At 43.2% G+C, this 19884-nt stretch overlaps 1 protein-coding gene across 15 annotated transcripts in view; it reads left to right on the top strand.

Moving 5' to 3' along the window:
- The window catches only part of UNKL (unk like zinc finger), a 65629-nt gene extending 50330 nt beyond the window's left edge, over window positions 1-15299 (top strand). For 7 of the 15 annotated variants that reach the window (XM_030481844.1, XM_030481855.1, XM_030481857.1 and 4 more), the window contains 7 exons: window positions 1428-1652; window positions 2882-3084; window positions 3883-4137; window positions 6331-6482; window positions 7798-10517; window positions 13274-13362; window positions 13708-15299. In XM_030481844.1, the coding sequence (XP_030337704.1) occupies window positions 1428-1652; window positions 2882-3084; window positions 3883-4137; window positions 6331-6482; window positions 7798-7828 (866 nt within the window). In that variant the 3' untranslated portion in view covers window positions 7829-10517; window positions 13274-13362; window positions 13708-15299. The remainder of the gene's footprint in view (window positions 1-1427; window positions 1653-2881; window positions 3085-3882; window positions 4138-6330; window positions 6483-7797; window positions 10518-13273; window positions 13363-13707) is intronic. The other 8 variants (XM_030481845.1, XM_030481846.1, XM_030481847.1 and 5 more) reach the window with 8 other exon arrangements.
- The last annotated feature ends 4585 nt before the right edge of the window (window positions 15300-19884 follow it).

Raw genomic sequence — 19884 nt, forward strand, 5'->3', positions numbered from 1 at the left:
AGGGTTTTGTTGTTTGGGTTTTTTTTTTTAGAGAAAAGGTAGTGTCATTTTTAGTTGCTAGTCAAACGTATTGATGAATAAGTAAATATTCACAGTAAATATTGAACTGTTTCCTGACCAGGAAAACACACTGCATCTGTGCACTTTTATATAAGTAATCGCATAATTGAATTTCCTTTTTTAATACCTATTTATTATTATTATCATTTGTCCTTGTTTCAGCTGGGATAGAGTTAATTCTCTTCGTAGTATTTGGTGCAGTGCTGTGTTTTGGCTTTAGTCTGAGAACAGTGCTGATAACACAACGATATTTTAGTTGTTGCTCGGTAGCGCTTACCCTGTTGAAGGACTTTTCAGTCTCTCATGCTGTGCAGTGAGGAGGGACACAAGAAGCCAGGAGGGAGCAGAGACAGGACACCTGACCCAAACTAGCCAAAGGGATATTCCATACCACAGCACGTCATGCCCAGTATAGAAACTGGGGGGAGTCACCCGGAAGAGACTGATCACTGCTGAGGTCAGGCTGGGTATCGGTCAGCGGGTGCTGAGCAGTTGTGTTGTGTATCACTTGTGTTTATTGTTTTCTTTCTTTTGCCTTTTAGTTTTATATCTCTCTCCTTGTTATTTCCCTTATTAATAGTAGTTGTAGTATATTTTACTTTATTTTAGTTACTAAACTATTCTTATCTCAACCTGCAGGTTTTACATTCTTCTGACTCTCCTGCCCATCCCACCCAGGGTTGGGGTTGGGGTGGGTGAGTGAGCAGCTGTGTGGTACTTAGTTGCTGGCTGAATGTAAACCATGACCTCGTTATTTTGGGAAATTATGAACAATGCATTTGTTTGACTAAATTATTATTAATTTTTACTTTGTTTCAAACTCAGTTTTCATAGAGTTGAGTACATTTGACAGTTAAATCTACTGAACAAAAGCAAAAGTATGTAGACAGAAGAAATTGAGCTATATGTCTGATAATTATGCTGTGTATGATTTTCAAGCTATGTAGTCTCACTTGCTTAAGTAAAATATATATTTTTCTTAATTCTTTACGTTTCAGTCGATTTCTCCACTTGCATTAGTTGTTGGCTGTAAAAATGAGTAAGCTGAATAACTTGATCTGAAAAGCTTTTCTTTGTAGCTGCAGATGAGGCCACTGCTGTAAAAAGCTTCAAATTTTGTTTTCAGGCACTAGGAAAACTTGTGCCTGAAAGTTTTCAATTTCGAGTGTTGAATTTAAAAAAATATTTTTGCAATAGGAGATAAATAAAGGTTGGGAGTTTTTAATGGAAGATGTTTGAATATATAATTTAACTTACATTTGATTTGTCTTTCAGAAAATTGCTTTCAGAAAGCTGTGTACTGCTTTGGAACAAATGGGGGTTTTGTTTGTTTTGTTTTTTTTTTTTCTTCCCCTATGCATACATAGGTCAAAGATTACTGGGAAGTTCAGCACCTGTCAGTATTCCAGGTTCTCTTGTTCGTTCCTCGTCTTTACATTCATCATCATCCCTTTCAACTTCTTCACTCAGTTCTCTCTCACAATCGCTGTCTCAGTCTTTTGTTTCATCCACTACGGCTCCTTTCCACCAGCTGCCTTTGAAGACAGAACATAGCATGTTAGGCACCTCAGCCTCTTCTCACAACTCTTTAGGTAAGTAAGTTGAAGGCTACACTTTGTGTATTTTAAGAGGGAACTTAATGGCAGGTAAGAAATGTTCAGTTCAAAGCTTTGCATGTTTCTTATGACTTCATCCGGACAACAAAGCCTAGTGGTTGTAATTGGTAACACTACTGATAATGGAGTATATGTGGTATGTGGGTGTCGTGGTTTAAGCCCAGCCAGTAACTCAGAACCACGCAGCCGCTCGCTCACTACCCCCCCTTTTTTCTCCCCCTGCTCCTGGAGGGATGGGGAGGAGAATCGAAAGAATGTAATTCCCACGGGTTGAGATAAGAACAGTCCAGTAACTAAGGTATAATACAAACCACTACTGCTACCACCAATAACAATAATGATAAGGGAAATAACAAGGGGAAAGGATAAAATTGCTCACCACCCGCCAACCGATACCCAGCCCGACCCAAGCAGCAGTATAGGGCTTCTGGGTAACACCCCCCAGTTCATATACTGGGCATGACGTGCTGTGGGATGGAATACCCCTTTGGCTAGTTTGGGTCAGGTGTCCTGTCTCTGCTTTCTCCCGGCTTCTCCTCCTCCCTGGCAGAGCACGAGACTGAGAAAGTCCTTGGTTGGAGGAAACATTACTGAGCAACAGCTAAAAACATTAGCACTGTTCTCAAACTAAAGTCGAGAGCACAGCACTGCACCAGCTACTGAGAGGGAGAAAAATGACTGCTACGGCTGAACCCAGGGCAGTGGGAGAAAGTTCAAGGAGTCAACTTCTGTTCCTAGTAAAGGGAAAAAAAGAATTCTTGGAAGAGGAGATATATGCAGAGGTGTTTGAAAGGAGTAATATATAGAGTTTGCATACAGGCAGCAAGAATGCACTTTAGCTGCAGCATTTTGCTAAAGGAAAACAAAACAGACAAAGAGGAAGAACTAAAATTATGTATGAGCTGCTAGGAACAAACCATTTTGTATATAAATGAATTTTCACTATTCCTTCTCCTTTTGTGGACTGTACTTCTATTAAAAGCAAGGAAAAAAAGAAAAAAAAAAGTGGTAAGTCTCCTGAATTGCTCTGAATACCAAAAACATTTTCCTGACTCTCACATTTCTGAAGGTAGCGAAATAATGTTATGAGTCTTGCAGGTGAAAGTATAAATTTTGCATATGTGGCACATCTGTTTTGTTCAGCATGTGAAACATTTTGCAGCAGTGCGTGCAGAATAATTGTTTTTTCTGCCTTTGTTTAACAGGTTTAAATGGTGGTACAGGGAGCACTTGGGACTTCATAACTGGGAATTTCTCTCCTAGTCCATCCCCAGTACTGAGCAGTGGCACTACCCCCTCAATAAGTTCAAACGCCACTGGGAATGAACTAACTCAAGTTAAACAGGAACTTGATGATGCTAAGAGAAAACTAAAACAATGGGAAGAATCTTGGCAACAGGTAAAACAGGTACGCTAATTTATGTTAACATTAAATTATATACCTATATATTTTAACAAGCAAGCAGTTACTACTCTTTTTCCTTTTTACATATCTTCTTATCCTTGGACACAGTTTTGCTACAGTCTTTCAAAGGAATGTTTTTCCATCCTTGAAATGCTAGCAACATAAAGGAAACAGCTTTTTAAAGGGCAGTTTATTTTCCGGAGGTTAATCTGCCTCTCTAGACAGGAACACTTACACATGTTCAGGATCATGCTGAACAGCAAAGTATCTCGATGTTTCAGTAACAAAAGATATATATTCCCTCCCATACCTCTTCTACCTGGTAAGCATGCAAAAAAGTAGAGGCTTGTCAGCAGCCGTGGTTGCATAGTGTGACTGGACAGTATGTAGCCACCTCAGCAGTCAAACTGAGGTTGTTGATAACTGCCAGTCATGCATTTTCTTTAGTCCTTTCCTTCCCCTCATGTTTTCTCTGTGACAAGGAGTAGCTAAGTAGCTGTACTAAATTTTGATAGTTTTTTTATGTCTCTTGACATTAAATTACAAATTTAACATTTAAAATATGTTTCATTTATAGAGCTCCAAAAAGGCTTCTGGCTGTTTACAGCCAAGTAACAGTGACATATCTAAAAATCACATTACAAATTACAAAACAAGAAGAGTTGTTAATTAGAAGGTAGGATAAGTAGGGAGAAGCATGAAATGGACAGTAAATGCATTGTTATGTCTTTTTGCTTTTTGAATTTTTCTTCTTTTGTTAGTAAAAAAAAAAATGATATTCTGGAAATCTCTTTCTCCCAGGCATGTGATGCATGGCAGAAAGAGGCTCAAGAAGCAAAAGAACGTGCTAACATCGCAGATGCGGACAAACAGCTCGCTCTTCAGAAGAAGGAGGAAGTGGAAAACAAAATAAAAGAGCTAATGGCGCAATTAGCTGCTTGTCTATCTACTACACTACCTTATATGAAAAACTATGGAGATATAGATAAGATACCATTGCCAAAGCTTCGTTCCTTACAAAATCGGCTGCACTTAGATTTAGAAACAATAGATGAGGTGAGTTTATTCATCTGCATAACTATTTTCGATTAACTGAAACTGGCAGCTCAATAACCTTCAATGAAATTTTTATGCCAGGTTTCATTTCAAAGAGCAATATTGCTCTAAGTGTTAGTAAGTCTTTTCTGGAACAGAGGATGCAGTAGATTTCTCAACCTAATGGATTCTTCTTCTAAGAATTTGTTCAGCTGTCAGAACAAATTACAAGTGATTCACAAGAACTCTTGGCTGATTAAAAAAACCCAAACCAACAAAATGTTTAAAGCCAGCTTTTACCCCCAACATTTTGGGCACTACCTAAATAAATAAAAATAGTTGCCCTAAACAAATGAAAGTAGTTACATGCTTTTCATTTCTTTAGAAGGTAAGTGGTGAGGTTCCCTGCTAGGAGTTTGTGTCAGAGCGGCCAGTACAGACTTGGAGTGGAGAATCATTGACATTAGAAGGCATCTCTGGAGATCATCCAGTCCAACACCTTGCTAAAAGCAGGGTCTACTTGAGCAGGTTGCTCAGGGCCTTGCCTGGTAGTGTTTTGAGTATCTCCAAGGATGGGGAGCCCACCACCTCTGAGGGCAATCTTTTCCAGTGTTTGACCATCCTCACAGTAAGAAATGTTTTTTCTTATGTCTGTGTGGAATTTTAACTTGTACCTGTTGGCTCTTCTTTCATTTGGTACTACTGAAAAGAGTCTGTCCCTCTCTGTTCTACTCTCTCCCATCAGGTATTTATACAGACCAGTAAGATGCCATCTCTTTGAAGAGGCTAAGTAATCTCAACTCTTCCAGCCTCTCATTTGTCAGATGCTTCAGTCCCTGAATCACCTTAGCAGCGTATTGCTGTATTTCACCTTCTCTCAAATCCAGACTCAATTTCTGCCAAAATTTAAGATGCTCTTTTACTGCCAGATTGAGGGCATTTCACAGGGCTCTCAAAGCAGGGAATATCAGGTGCCACCCCTCTGAGCACATCAGTGAAAGATAGTAATGACCATGTACTGTTCCGGGCACCATACCTCCAGCCTTGCTGGGCACAACTTGCTTTCACATTGCTTTCTTTCCTGCAGACTCAAAGGGCAGCAACACCACATCTGCCTCCAGTTCTTGTTTTGTTTTGACTGTGACAGGATTGTCCAGACCAAAAAAAGATTTCCTTTCACTACTGGGACAATCTGCCATACTTCAGTACTTGTTTGAGTTCAGCAGTGTCTTCTCTGTCTTAGTCTACCTCCTGTCCAGTGCAAAAAAGAAAGCCAGGCTCTCTTTAGAAGAATTTAAAACATAAATTAAGTCGTTTTCAATAAAGAAGGTGGACAAAGGCAAAACTTGCTAGTTACCAGGCTCCTGTTATAAAGTACATTTACAGGATTCTGGATTGGATTAGGGACCGCTATTGATTTTCTCTTACAGGAGGTTTTAAAGAGGAGCAAGGGAGTCTCTGAATCACTCACCAAAAAATTCCTTACATCCTGGAATGGAAGTCATCAGAACCATTACCACCTTTGCCAGCTTCTCAGATTTTCTGTACTATTGTGGCCTCTTCTCACCCAGCTCTTCCAGGAGAAAGTTGCTGTCTTAGGCAGTGCCACACATAGCATTCTGGTCTTGCTCTTCAAAAAATAACGCAGCTTTTAGGTGTTTTTAATTTTTTCTTGTTCCTTAATAGGGCTGATGCAACTTATCACATGGAGACATTCATTGCAATTGTAACATCCTCCCCGAAGTCTGTATCTTTATTGAAGCCTGTAGCTTTATTGAAGTGTCACACATTTGGGATGCTTCCATTTTGTCCTAATGCATGGCATGAGAAAAATGTAACAGTGGTTTGAAATAAGCAAAATGAGGGAGTATATTAGTCTTTTTTTTTGGTTATTTGGTTTTGGGGTTTTGTGTGGGGTTTTTTTGTTGGTTTTTTTTTTTCCTATTTACATCACTTATCCCAATTATGCAGGAAAATTTCAGTGAAGAGGTTTAATCCTAGCTGTTTTCCTTTCTAAAAGCACTTACACTTCTCCAACTGCTACTTTAAAGGTTGCAGGTGCTTTGATATTATGGCACTCAATTCAGCTGTCATACAAAAACGTTGTTTGTGTTGTTAAATTAGAGTTTATTCAGGACAACTATGTGTAAAGCTGCTAGAATGCAACTGTATACTTTGGAATTGTTTTCACTGAGTTCAATAATCTTTTTACAGGTGATTTTTCAGCTTCAATCAAAGAAGTGTATCATATGTCAGGAAGGTAATTGTAGCATTATCCTGAATCCACATCAGCATTATGTACTTTGTGATCACTGTGCAGCTGCACAAGAGGAATGTCCCTGCTGCCAGAAAAAAAAAAATCTGTGGTAACATACATGCATAGTACTCCTATAATGTTTATGAATTAAGTAATTTTGTGGTTTTGTATTTTGTATAAGAATTATATCACTCATAATCAATTTAGTAGTGCTAGACTGATTTCTATTTTCATGTAAGAAACTTAGTTGCTTTAAAATAGAGAATAAGGCCTGCTCACCTTTACACATCACCTTCAGTCGTTTGATGAGGTTCTATAGTCTTGAGGTTTTTTTATTCCTCCTCAATCCCATTACAGCCTTTTCTGACTCCCACTTATATTCCTAGTGTACAAGCTACTTAGGTTCATTTGCACTGTAATCACTTTGTATAAATCTTACTGTAATGCCTGAATGAAGTGTTTATACCTGTTTTTTTCATAAACAGAAGGTGGATGCATAGATACAGTAACTACATGCACAACAGTACAAATGGTCCCTTTGCCATGTCTGTTGTGTGTGGAACGCAGAGCCAGTATTTTGGAATCAGTGTAACACTATGTTTACTTGGGCGTTTGAAAAACTCTAATTAATATAAAAGCACTTTTTAATTATTGTGTTTTGTTAGAAGATATGTTGTAAATTGCTTCAAGCTGCTTGCTAGGTCTCATGTTTATTTTTTAATCTGCAATAATATGATGTGTTATATGTGTACTGTGAAAATAAATATTTCATGTGGTTTTACTGTTAAATCACAGTATGATTAAAAAGAAATGACAATTTATCTAGTTTTTTTACAATTCATAAGTTAACTGCATACTGTAGTATTTATAAATGTACCAGCAGAGACAAAACCAGATCAGTTTTAGTGAACAACTGTGCATTTGCATATTTCCCTCAGTTTGGATGTTTGTAGTTCTAAAGTTTTTGTATATCTCCTAACTTGTGTGGTACGCATCAGGCGCAAATATGATATATATAATATTACCAAGTGCCTATGCCCAATATCCTATGAAATGGCAGAAGACATAAAAGAAGAATTTTGCAAATAATTTCTATTGCTTAATTTTACATTAAACGATTTGACAATAACTAGACTAAATCTCTTGCTTTTATAAATATTTTAAAATACTTTTTTCAGAAATGAAATAATGCATGTTTGAAAGGAACTACAAAATTACTTAAGCATGTAGTCAGGCAGTGGCACTTTGACACAGTGATTCTTTTAAAAGGTGGTAATATCCTTACTTCATCCTGTTAGTTGGGAACATGCAATTCAGGAAGAGAACATAATTGATTACTGCATGTATATTTTTACTTTTCTTACCTGGAAAAATTGCCTGCATTACTCTCTTCTTTTTCTTTTTTTTTTTCCTATTAAATTCAGGTGCGGCACTGGTAAACTTAGATTGAAATGACCTACTACTGTGTTACATGATTTGTATCTCCAGATTACTGTATTCAGTACAAAAAGTGAGTTCACACATGCAGCAAAGAGTTAATGTATTTAAAGTTCAGTCACGTTAAAATAAGAAACAAGATGTATAATAAAACTATTATTGACAAAATAGAGCTTTTAGAACTGTGTCAGCATTAAATAAAGGGACCAAGCCAATAGTACCAAAACCACTGTATCCTTTGAGTTTTAGCATTCTTTGTACAAAGGCTTGAGTTAGCAAAAAATCATTGCATGTTTTCTGTGGGAACTAAATGCAGAGACTTGTCACCGCTTTCCTAAAAGATGTCAATCTGCAGGAACATTGGAGACCTTTTGGGAAGGGACAAGTAGGATAAAATATGAAATATGTTTCTAATTGCTCCTGTTTCAAAATTTTGTCTGAAGATCACTTTAAAGGACAAAGTTGGATTTAGTAATGGGGTTTTGTTGACTTTAACAGTTTCTCTAAAATGTTTGACTGAGAAAAGTATAAAATTGGGCAGTATTTGCATTTTTAAACACACTTTTTTGTCCTAAAGTAAGATAGTGATGTTTTAAAGGTATAGCCAGCTTTGGACTTTTGAAAAAAGAATCTTGAAACACCAAGTTTGGCTGTAGATATTCATGGCTTTCATTTTGGGGTTTTTTTTACATCTGTGCAGTCTATGAACAAAGACCGATTTTTGAACCTTAACAGCATTTTGGACTAAAACAAACTTAGTTACATAAGGGTTTGTTGTTTGGAGGGGTTTTTTTATTTGGTTTTTTTTAAGAGTGATCAAATCAAAGAGTAACATGCAATTATAGTTTGAAATTATGTTATATATTTTTTAAAAAAGCAGTTATTTTAGACACTGGTTTACTATATCTAGTGTGGAACAGCATTCTGCAACCATTGTGCTCACAAAAATGTTTAGAAGTGTCTTAGTGAAAATTTTTGCTTTGGTATTCTGGAAGAAACCGGCTTAGGCCACATTGTGCTGCCCATATGCAGCTAAATGACATTTGTTACCCATGATACAGAAATGTGACTTTGTGCTGTCTTGTCCAAGTTTATAGTTCTTCTTGTGTATTTTAGTGCATTTGCCTGTGTTGTAGGGCTATTTTTGGTTCCTGTTTTTCTTGGTAGTAACAGGCAATTTTCCTAATCTCGTGACACTAGCAGAAAAGGAATATGAACAGCACTAGCAGTATGAATCATCACAGTCACACTCACAGTTTAAATGTGCTGCATTTTTAGAGGCAATGAGCTAATATGGTTAGTCTGTTGCTTTTTATATTGGTATGTTTTATATTTTACAATGATGAATCTTGGAAATAATTATGTGTTCTATAATAATATCAGTACTAAAAATTTTACAGGTGATCCCTGCAAGTTTCTTTGGTTCTGAATTACAGGCAAATTTAAGAATTACTACGAAACCATTTTGTGGAGAAGGAAAAAACACATACCAAAGAAACATACCTATGTGTGAAATTCTCAAACTGGGCAGCTTGCTATAATTATAGACGAATCCTTAGGTAATCATTTGAACCATGTATCATCATACACTCCAATCATATGGAAATAATACGGTTGTTCTTCACAGAATTACTTTTGTGAGGAATTGAAAACAAAATTTCTGTATCTTATTAAAGTAAGATAATTGCGAATACAAATAAATACGTGACTTATAATGGAGGATAACAAAATACATACATTTGACTAGTTGACAACTACATGGAAGAAGTCGAAAGTGAAACCCAACTCTTGTAAGTATTTGTTCTTACACTGTATGCACTATCTAGAAACAGATACATTAAAATTATATTTCAGTGACACTACAGTAAGTAATGCTGAATTCACAAAATGCATAAAAGCAACTAAATAGATTTTCAAGATTCATTTTGGTATTTGACAAAGTTCTGGGTAAATTTTCGTAAGAATATAAATTTTAATGTGAACGCCATTGTGTTGTCACAATTATTTTAACCTAGGGAATGGTAGATTAAAATTGTGGTTTCTCAGGGTTTTTACAGTTAGGAGCTGTAATTTAAACAGAAGTATATTAATTACAGATAGATCCCAAGATACATGTTAGAGGCTTATTATTAGTCTTCTTTGAATAGCAGACTATTAGCATATTCTTTTTGTTTTATAGCATTTTCAGAGCATCCTCGTGTTAAATATAGGTAATAATATTATTGTCACGGTGTGCATATGTAACCATGGTCATCATCAGACCCTAAATAAATACATAATTTTTACTCATGTTAGTTTATGGAAGCCATTAATGTTTTGAGTGTAAAGGCAGAAATGATTTTGTGAATGAAATTGTTCTTAAAACAAAACATATTATTTATAATGAATACTTATTTACTTGTAGTGAACTGTTTAAAACTGGTAACACTTGTTAAAACTTTTTTATGCTATAGCATTTATGCAATGGTTTACAGAAGTCATGGAATTATTTTTATTACCAACATGGAAATAAAATTTTGATCTTTATTTCTGAGCTACACTGTGTTTAGAGACTCAAAAATTTACAGATGTTTTCTTCTGCAGTCTCGTTATGGCATTCCTGATCATTTCAGGGATTGGCATTTACTGTTTCAGTGGAGAAGGAGGTTTAAGTATGATACGAAGAAACTGATTCAGTAGAAGGGTCTACAAGACAGAGCCTGTCAAAGTAATTAAAACATTATCACTTTTCTGTTACATTCTTACCTGTACTGCATGTCCTAAGAACATACAAAGTGACCCGTGGGGCTGGAGCTGTTGTCGTAAGTCTATACCAGTATTCTGTCCCTAACACTGGCAACAGGAGATGCTATTTAGGAGACTTACATAGTCTCGCCACTTTCTGCAGTCCGGTATCTGTCTCTTCTATCCACCAGTGTTAAGGACATTAGAAACTGCAGCCTATTTAGGCTCGCCTTATACAAGATGGTAGCCTTGCATCTTTCCAATGCAAAACTTTGACCTTCATAATACAGAGAATGTGACAACATTCAGTACTGAGGCCGTGGATTCACCAAGGTTTTCTGGAGATGTGAAATGGTAGCTTCATGTCCTGATGTCATCCATATCCCTTCTGATAATGTCCAGGGCTTTTTCAGACTTTACGTATTTTTAACCCAGCAGCCACTGCACATGCAGTGAGGCAAGTAAACTGATTACTAAAAGTCTGTTTACATGCTGTCCTTGCATGAGAAATTATAGATGCACCATTGGTTCCCCTGGTTTTAAACTCTGATTTCAAGTAACTGTCAGATGTCTAGAGTTCTATTTAATCCATTAATTCTGCCTGGATTAAGAAAAGGAGCCTGCCTAAAAAAAGGAGCCTGCCGAGGCATGAGACTATTTAAATAGGCTTTTACTGTATGTCTTGACATCAAGGGGCAATTTAAGCACCAGCGGTTATAGTTACCTACGCTGTTCAAACCAGGTTGCAGGTTGTTGGCTTGAGGGAATGTTGGTCGGTTTGGTTTTGTTCTTGGGTGGGGGTGGAGTATGTAGGGAGGTGAACAGCTCTTTTGAAGCTTCCATTTATTTACAGAGACAGTGTTAGGTAATTGAGGGGGTTTGCTATTAAAAGAGAAGTATAATAAGACATTGCTATACCATTTTGTGATGTGTGTATCAGGCTGTAACTGCAGAGAAGTTTTAGAAGAGTTTTAGAAGGCAGCTTATAGAAGCTGCCTTATATCCCAATGTGGAAAACTACCATTTTGAAGTGCAACATGTGAAAAGCAGTGCTGGAAATAAGGAGAAAATTGCTTACACTTATGCACTCTCTAACAGCTATACAGAGGAAAAGAACTATGGTAATGGATTCCACTCTAACTTTGTAAACGTTATATAGGACATTATTTCAGTTAGTAGGCATCTAACAAGATTTTTCTGCTGACAGATTTCTCCTGAGTTAGTATCTCTCTCAGAGTTACAACTGCAGGTCTCTAATTTGTTCCTAATACTTGTGTGTTTTAACTGTGTAGTGAGATAGTAGTTTGGGGTAGTATGAAGAACTTGGATGAAATTTTCCCTGCCTGTGGTAGGGGGTTGGAACTAGGTGATCTTTAACATCTCTTCCAACCCAAACTGTTCTGTGGTTCTAGGAATAAAACCCATTTTAATAATGTGAGTAGCTACTTGATTCACCTTGGAATGAGATGAGCCAAACTCAGCACACAGTACTCGAGTCGATGATGGAAGTGGGTGAGAGTTCTGGAGAGACTTTTACAGCTGTGAATGCTAAGGTTTATGTAAAACTCTCTTACGTGTCTGCCATAAGTAATGATATATCGGTTAAACAGCAGCTTGGCCCTTTTCAATTAGCAAAAAGGCATCGGATTTCTTTGAAAAATGGCAGGAATTTTACAGTGTATCGGCCTAAGGCTGTTTTGAGAGGTTCCACTGAAGAGTCGGTGTTCTCAGGAAAGTGCATTTACTTCTCTTTCAACTTCAGAATAAATCATGCTGAAGACTGTACAGATTGACCGATCACAGGTCAATAAAGAAATGAGCGAGTGACAGTAAGGCATAGCTACGTTTTTAAGGAGTTAGAGAGATGCATACCTTTCCGAATACTAGATTCTGAAGTTTGATTTAGGTGACATTTAATCAATAGGAAATGAGCTACACGACTTTTGCAAACTACCGGCGACTGAGGACTAGGAATTATTCCGGTCAGGCTTCAATTAACTGGCCTTAAAATGTTTCTTTATCAGAATTTCAGAAGAAGTTTCCTTACCTTTGGCTGCTCAAGCTCGATTTCAGATGCTATGACACTCCTTTCTTGAGCAAAGTTACATTTGAAGAAAGAGGGTGGGGGCTCTTCTTGACCCTTTTTCATTTTTAACCCTACAATCAGAAAGCACCTGAGGGAAGCACAGCTTCCTCAGAGCAGCCAGGGCCACAGGCAGAGGGGCAAAAACTGTGTTAGGGCAGGAAAAAACATGTCCATCTCTTCCTTACCCTGAGTATGCAGGAGTTTGGCTGCTGGCAAGAGAGTAGCGTAACATCCGTATCCACTGGATATCTGGGTGTAACGGAGAGTGCATTTAGCACAACCACGGCATCTGCTGGCCTGCCCAATTAAAAGAAATAAACAGAGAAGCTGCTAGCACCAGCGTGCCATTTCCCAGCTTTAACCCCTCCTGCACCTCATCCTGCACGGTTACAGCGTTACCAGCAGTAACTTCATGTGGAAGCATATCTCAGAGGTAACACAGGAGACATTTCATTTGTAACTCTTAAAACCATACTGCTTATTTAAAAAAAAAAGAAAAAGAGACACAAAGAGAAAATGTATATAAAAATTATTTTAATAAAACTTAAAATTTCTCCCTTTAGAAAATAGGCCAAGTTAATTCTGACAGACATAGTGTGGAAGGTAGGGAAAAATGACATCCAAACCCCTGATTTGTGTTTTTATATGTTTAGGATTAAAAGCTGCAGAAGTTTCCTCCCTACCATCATCTGTAATTGTGGATGCAAAGGAAATCACAAATCACATTGCAAACCAAATTTTGGTACGTAGTAGAAAATTGTAATAGTGTAATTCACAGTTTTTCTAAAAGTCAAATAGATTTTCAGTTCCTGAAAGGATATGGGAGAAGCACTGCCTCTGGTTTTAGCAAAGTAGATTTCAGTAAAATCTGTATTTCTGAGCCAGCTATAAAATACTCTACCGAAGGTTGCTGTTAGGTGACAACACAAAGCAGTCCTTAGGGTGAAGGAGTTGAGGGTGGAATGTTGGTGTACAAATCAAGAATCGGGAGGTCAGAAGGAGGCTGGAAAATAGCTACTATTGGTATTTTAATAACAGAAGGGAATTGATTTCCTGTTTTACTGCATGGGTGTGTTTTTGAGAACAGCACAGGCAGAAGAGCACTCCTGAGATGATGAGACAGAGAGCTGCGTACCATCTAGCAATGAGATTGGTTCAGACTGCCAGAAATTCTCGATTGGATCCGGACAGTTTGCGGATATATTTGAAAGGCTTGAAGAAGAAGTATGAAGCCAGTTGTCCTGCACCCGAACAGAACGATGAGCAACAGTAACGTATTGCACAAGCTGTAGCTCTAATTTTTATGACTGCGAGATGATTCTGGTTTTCCCCATAGTATTAGAAAACACTGTTTTCCACATGTTTTTAGTTTCTTAATTCTCAGTCTGAATTATATTCACTACTGAAAGACCATATCCGTCACGGGGTTTTTCCACAAAACACACCTGAAATAAAAGCATTTACTTGATATGAGGAACACAGTTCTTTCTGATAACGGACTATATCCCTTTGATTATTTTATAGAGACAAAGAAGTTGTATAACATTTAATATTTTCTTCTGGTGTATCTGCTGTTATGGTTCTTACATCTGATAGTAAAGATCTTGCCTAACAAAAAGCAGTCTTTGGAACAGACGGTCCACTTGCCTTGCACAGGCACTCTCTCCTTGCACTGTTGAACGTGCATCCGTAAATCCTGTTGCTGCCTATTCCAGGAGGGTTCCAGCTCTCTCAGTCATTACTCTTAATCCAACGTCAAGTCCAGGCGCGCTTCCTCTCCAGAACTGGGCAGTCACAGCTTTTTGTAACAGCACAGTAACAGCAAATTGCTGCGGTATTGACGCGGTTGATCAGGTTTTGTTTAGAAAGCGAGTAACAGGAAATCAATAGAAAGTTGAATATCCTTCCTCCTTGGGGTTTTGGGTTCTTTTTAGTACAACTTCATTGAGCGGCCGCAGCCACGTATTCCAGCGTGAACGAACGTGTCTTTCTTCACTTCCTTCTAACCAACTTTGGCCAAGAGTTCTTACGTTTCATTTAAGTGCGTGTGCATATACATAATTTCTTATGCATTTATCTATTAAACTGGTAATATAAAACAGTGCAGTATGTAATTTGTAACAACAAATATATCTTATATATGTTTATGATATACATTTCCTTTTAATGTATCTATCTTTGTAAACATAGCAGTGCAACAGAATAACGTTGGTAGTCGGCGCACTGTGTTTTTTTACCGAAGAGGGTTTTCGATTGATCGAAGCTATTAACCGCAGTTCACCTCTCTTCAGGCCTTTGCTGGCAAGTCTCTCACTCATTACCTCCGTCCGTAAATACCATATTTGTTGTCTAGCCCGGTGAGGACCGTGGCAGAAAGAAGTATTTTGTGTTCAGGTTTCCTAACACGAGGAAGCAGATGGGAAGGGACACGTATTTCAGACATTGACCGGGCAGGGTGCACATCTCCCTGTTGGGGTCAGCCAGCGCAGCACCAGGAAGAACGGTTCTGGGGTGCGTGCCTGGAAGCCTGGCGTAGTTTGACCCCATCAGAACTGTTCCCCTCTTCTGCGCACCTTATTGCAGAGCCTTAGGCTTGCTTCCAGCCCGTCAGGACTCTGCGTTTACATACTCTGCGCACTGCTCTCTCGAAACACATTTTAAGTAAGGAGTTTGGTTTTGGTGTATTTTCTTACTGTCATCTGTATGCCACGGAGCAGGACCAGAACACAAAAAGATGGAATAGATACTTTCAGACTTATTTTTACATTACCTGTAAACAGGCCTCCAGTAGGCAAATGGGCTTGAATTTGAGGGTCTTGGTAGCACTGTCCATAACTCCACGGGGGGGGGGAGGGGGGGGAGGAAAGTACCTTCAGGGGCTGTAACTGCAGATGTCTCATGGTGCTCGATAGGTCCCCCCCGGCCGATGGGGGCCGGGACCATGGTGCCGTGGGGCACCCATCGCAGCACGGGAATGGAGAGCGAACGTTGCAGAGCAGAGCCTGAGCAAGAGCCGTGGCACCATCCTCTGCAGCCTGCGGGACAGGGGCTGCAGGTGCCTTTCTTAGGAGTGCGTGTACCTGTGTAAATGGCAGTTACTAAAGTGAAAAGCTGCTGCTCGGGGCAGCTTTCCTCATTTTCTTGCAGGTGTTTTACGGAGGGGTTGAAATAAGAAGGGGGATGTGGGGGAATCTGGGGGTGGATGGTGTTATTTGGGACACCCCGGTGCCACTGGGCGGGGGGGCGATGATTTGGCAGAGGAGCAGGTGAGGATGGGTTGGATCCCCTGGCAAAAGGGGGTAACAGCTTGCTTCGGGTCCGATTCCTCCAACCAGGGACCTTCTGTGACAGGCTGTGTTTGTGGAGTCCAAGAGTACTACCGCTCCTCCGATTCTGGGTCTGCACGGGCGGTGGGGGATACCCACACCAAGTTTTGGAGAGAAAACCATCCCGTTTGGGATCTGGGTGGTGGTGGCGGTGGTTAAAGCGTTTTACCTCAAGCCACCAGTTTTGCCGCTCTTACCTTCTGGTTCTCTTCCCCACCCACCGGCGGGGGGTGCCGAGCTCCGCTGCCGTGCGCAGCACAGGCGGAACCCCCGGCGCTCCCCGGTCGTCCGCTGAGCAGCGTCTTGTCCGTGAACGCACCTCTCGGCTTTCCCCTGTTGTGGAGCGTGGGAGGAACAGCCCCAGCCTTGTCCCGTCGTCAGCAGCAAAGGCGTGGAATGGTTTTTGGTACGGAGGCGCCGGGGACAGAGAAGAGTCAGCCCTGTCCCCAGCCAGCAGTTGGTGTCCCCGGAGGATGTAAACCGGGCGGGTGAGCGGCCGTTGCTCAGCCCGTTGCCTCGGCCGTACCGAAAAGTGAGCAGGTGCTGCCATCATGTGGGCAAAACTCGGTACTGCAGGTGGCGGAGACGGGAGGGGCGAGGAGAGGTGCCGGGCGGCGCTCGCTGCCGCCATCATGTGGGCAAAACTCGGTACTGCAGGTGGCGGAGATGGGAGGGGCGAGGAGCGGTGCCGGGCGGCGCTCGCTGCCGCCATCATGTGGTCAAAACTCGGTACTGCAGGTGGCGGAGATGGGAGGGGCGAGGAGCGGTGCCGGGCGGCGCTCGCTGCCGCCATCATGTGGTCAAAACTCGGTACTGCAGGTGGCGGAGATGGGAGGGGCGAGGAGCGGTGCCGGGCGGCGCTCGCTGCCGCCATCATGTGGGCAAAACTCGGTACTGCAGGTGGCGGAGATGGGAGGGGCGAGGAGCGGTGCCGTGCGGCGCTCGCTGCCGCCATCATGTGGTCAAAACTCGGTACTGCAGGTGGCGGAGATGGGAGGGGCGAGGAGCGGTGCCGGGCGGCGCTCGCTGCCGCCATCATGTGGTCAAAACTCGGTACTGCAGGTGGCGGAGATGGGAGGGGCGAGGAGCGGTGCCGGGCGGCGCTCGCTGCCGCCATCATGTGGTCAAAACTCGGTTCTGCAGGTGGCGGAGATGGGAGGGGCGAGGAGCGGTGCCGGGCGGCGCTCGCTGCCGCCATCATGTGGTCAAAACTCGGTACTGCAGGTGGCGGAGATGGGAGGGGCGAGGAGCGGTGCCGGGCGGCGCTCGCTGCTGCCATCATGGGGGGGTTTGCAGTGCTCTTATGGGGGTTTTAGGGGGTCTGGGGCGGGTTTTTTCGGGCGTCTAGGCGCATTTAGGGTGTTCTGCTGAGGGCTTTCGCGGGTCTCGGGGACGATTTTGGGGGCTTGATGGGGTTTAGGGTGTTGTGATGAGGGCTTTAGGGGGCCTGGGGGACGATTTTGGGAGTCTGGGGGGATTTAGAGCTCTGTGATGGGGGCTATCGGGGGTCTGGGGGAAGATTTTGGGCATCTGGGGGGATTTAGAGTGCTCTGATGGGGGTTTTATTGGGTCTGGGGGACGAATTTGGGAGTCTGGGGGGATTTAGAGCTGTGTGATGTGGGCTTTCGGGTGTCTGGGGAACGATTTTGGTGGTCTGGGGGGATTTAGAGCTGTGTGATGGGGTCTTTAGGGGGTCTGGGGGACTTTTATTGGGCATCTGGGGGGATTTAGAGTGCTCTGATGGGGGCTTTAGGGGTTCTGGGGGGTTTCGAGTGGTCTGCTGGGGGCTTTAGGGGGTCCGGGGTGGGTTTTTTGGGGTTCGGGGGGGGGTTTCGAGTGGTCTGATGGGGGCTTTAGGGGGTGTGGGGCGGGTTTTGGGTCGGGGGGGGGATTTGGTGGCCTGGGGGGGGCGGCCTTAGGGGGTTTACAGGAGGTTGTGAGGAGTCTGAGGGGGTTTTTTGGGTCTGGGGGGGTGTGTGTTTGAGTCTAGGGGTTCTTATAGGGGATGTGGGAGGGGCTTGGGGGATATTGGGGGTTGTGGGGTATTTTGAGAGGGGGTTTTAAGGGGTCTTGGTGGGGGTAGGTTCTCTGGGGGTCTTTAGGGGGTCTGGGGGTGGTTTGGGGGGTCTGGGGAGGGTTTTGGCGGTGCTTTTGGGGTGTTTTGGGGTATTTAGGGCTCCTTTTTTTCTGTGTTTTGGGGTATTTAGGGCTGATTTTGGGTGTTTTGGGCTGTTTTGGGGTTGTGACACCCCAAATGGAATAAACCCCATCACTGCAGCCGCCTCCTGGTGTTATTTATTTGGGGGGGAGGGTCTGGGGGGTTCCCAAACTCTTGGGAAGCGTTTGGGGGGGGATTTGGGAGGGGTGTGTTGAGGTTGGGGGTGTGTCCGGAATTTGCCCCCCGCGGGACTCGAACCCGGATCCCAGCGAGTGTTACGTGAATGGAACGGTGCTAAGGGGGGGGGGGGGGGAGGCGATGGGGGTGTGTAGCCCATCATGCTCGCCATTGGTGGAGGCGCCTGTCAATCACTGGGAGCCCGGCCCCCGTCTCTCTGACTGGAAGGAGCCTCCCTCGGCCTTCATTGGCCGAGACGCCTGTCAATCACTCGTGGCCCGGCCCCGTCGCCACTCTGATTGGCAGGAGCACCCCGCGGCTACCATTGGCGGAGACGCCTGTCAATCATTCGTGGCCCGGCCCCCCCCGCCGCTCTGATTGGCTTTGGCCTCCCGTGGCCTTCATTGGCCCAGACGCCTGTCAATCACGCTTGGCCCGGCCCCCTCTCCGCTCTGATTGGCAGGAGGCTCCCGCGGCCGCCATTGGCCCAGACGCCTGTCAATCACTCTTGGCCTGCCCCCTCGCCACTCTGATTGGCGGAAGCACCCCGCAGCTGCCATTGGCCGAGACTCCTGTCAATCACTCTTGGCCTGTCCCCCTCGCCGCTCTGATTGGCAAGAGCCCCTGCTGCTGCCATTGGCGGAGACGGCTGTCAGTCACTCGTGGCCCGGCCCCCCCACCGCTCTGATTGGCTAACCGCCACATGCGCAGCCCCTCTCTGTACCACGTGCAGTACCGATTTTTGGCCACATGGTGGCAGCAGCGATCTGCTGCCGGCGCCTCATCGCCGCTCTCCCACGTGCCGTGTCGCGATTTGGACGTAGGAGAGGACGGAAAAGCGGCGGCCAGGTTTAGAGCTTGGTGTTTGGAGCGGTGTGCTGGGGGCTTCCGGGGGTCTGGGGGGATCTAGAGCGGACTGATGGGGGCTTTTAGGGATCTGTGGGGGTTTGGAGTGATCTTATGGGAGCTTTAGGGGGTCTGGGGTGGGCTTTTTGGGGCGTCTGGAGGGTTTAGAGCTGTCTGAGGGGGGCTTTAATGGGGGGGACGATTTTGGGGGTGTGGTGGGCTTTCGAGTGGTCTGATGTGGGCTTTCCGAGATCTGGGGGATGATTTTGGGGGTCTGGTGGGGTTTAGAGCTGTGTGATGGGGGCTTTCGGTGGTCTGGGGGAAGATTTTGGGGGTCTGGGGGGGGTTTATGGGGTCTGGGGGACTTTTATTGGGCATCTGGGGGGATTTAGAGTGCTCTGATGGGAGCTTTAGGGGGTCTGGGGGACGATTTTGGGAGTCTGGGGGGATTTAGAGCTGTGTGATGGGGGCTTTAGGGGGTCTGGGGGATGATTTTGGGGGTGTGGTGGGGTTTAGAGTGGTGTGATGTGGGTTTTCGGTGGTCTGGGGGAAGATTTTGGGGGTCTGGCGGGGGTTTAGGGGGTCTGGGGCACTTTTATTGGGCATCTGGGGGGATTTAGAGTGCTCTGATGGGAGCTTTAAGGGGTCTGGGGGGATTTAGAGCTGTGTGATGGGGGCTTTAGGGGGTCTGGGGGGATTTAGAGCTGTGTGATGGGGGCTTTAGGGGGTCTGGGGGATGATTTTGGGGGTGTGGTGG

Source organism: Strigops habroptila, chromosome 4, assembly GCF_004027225.2.
Source record: "Strigops habroptila isolate Jane chromosome 4, bStrHab1.2.pri, whole genome shotgun sequence".
NCBI lineage: Eukaryota > Metazoa > Chordata > Aves > Psittaciformes > Psittacidae > Strigops > Strigops habroptila.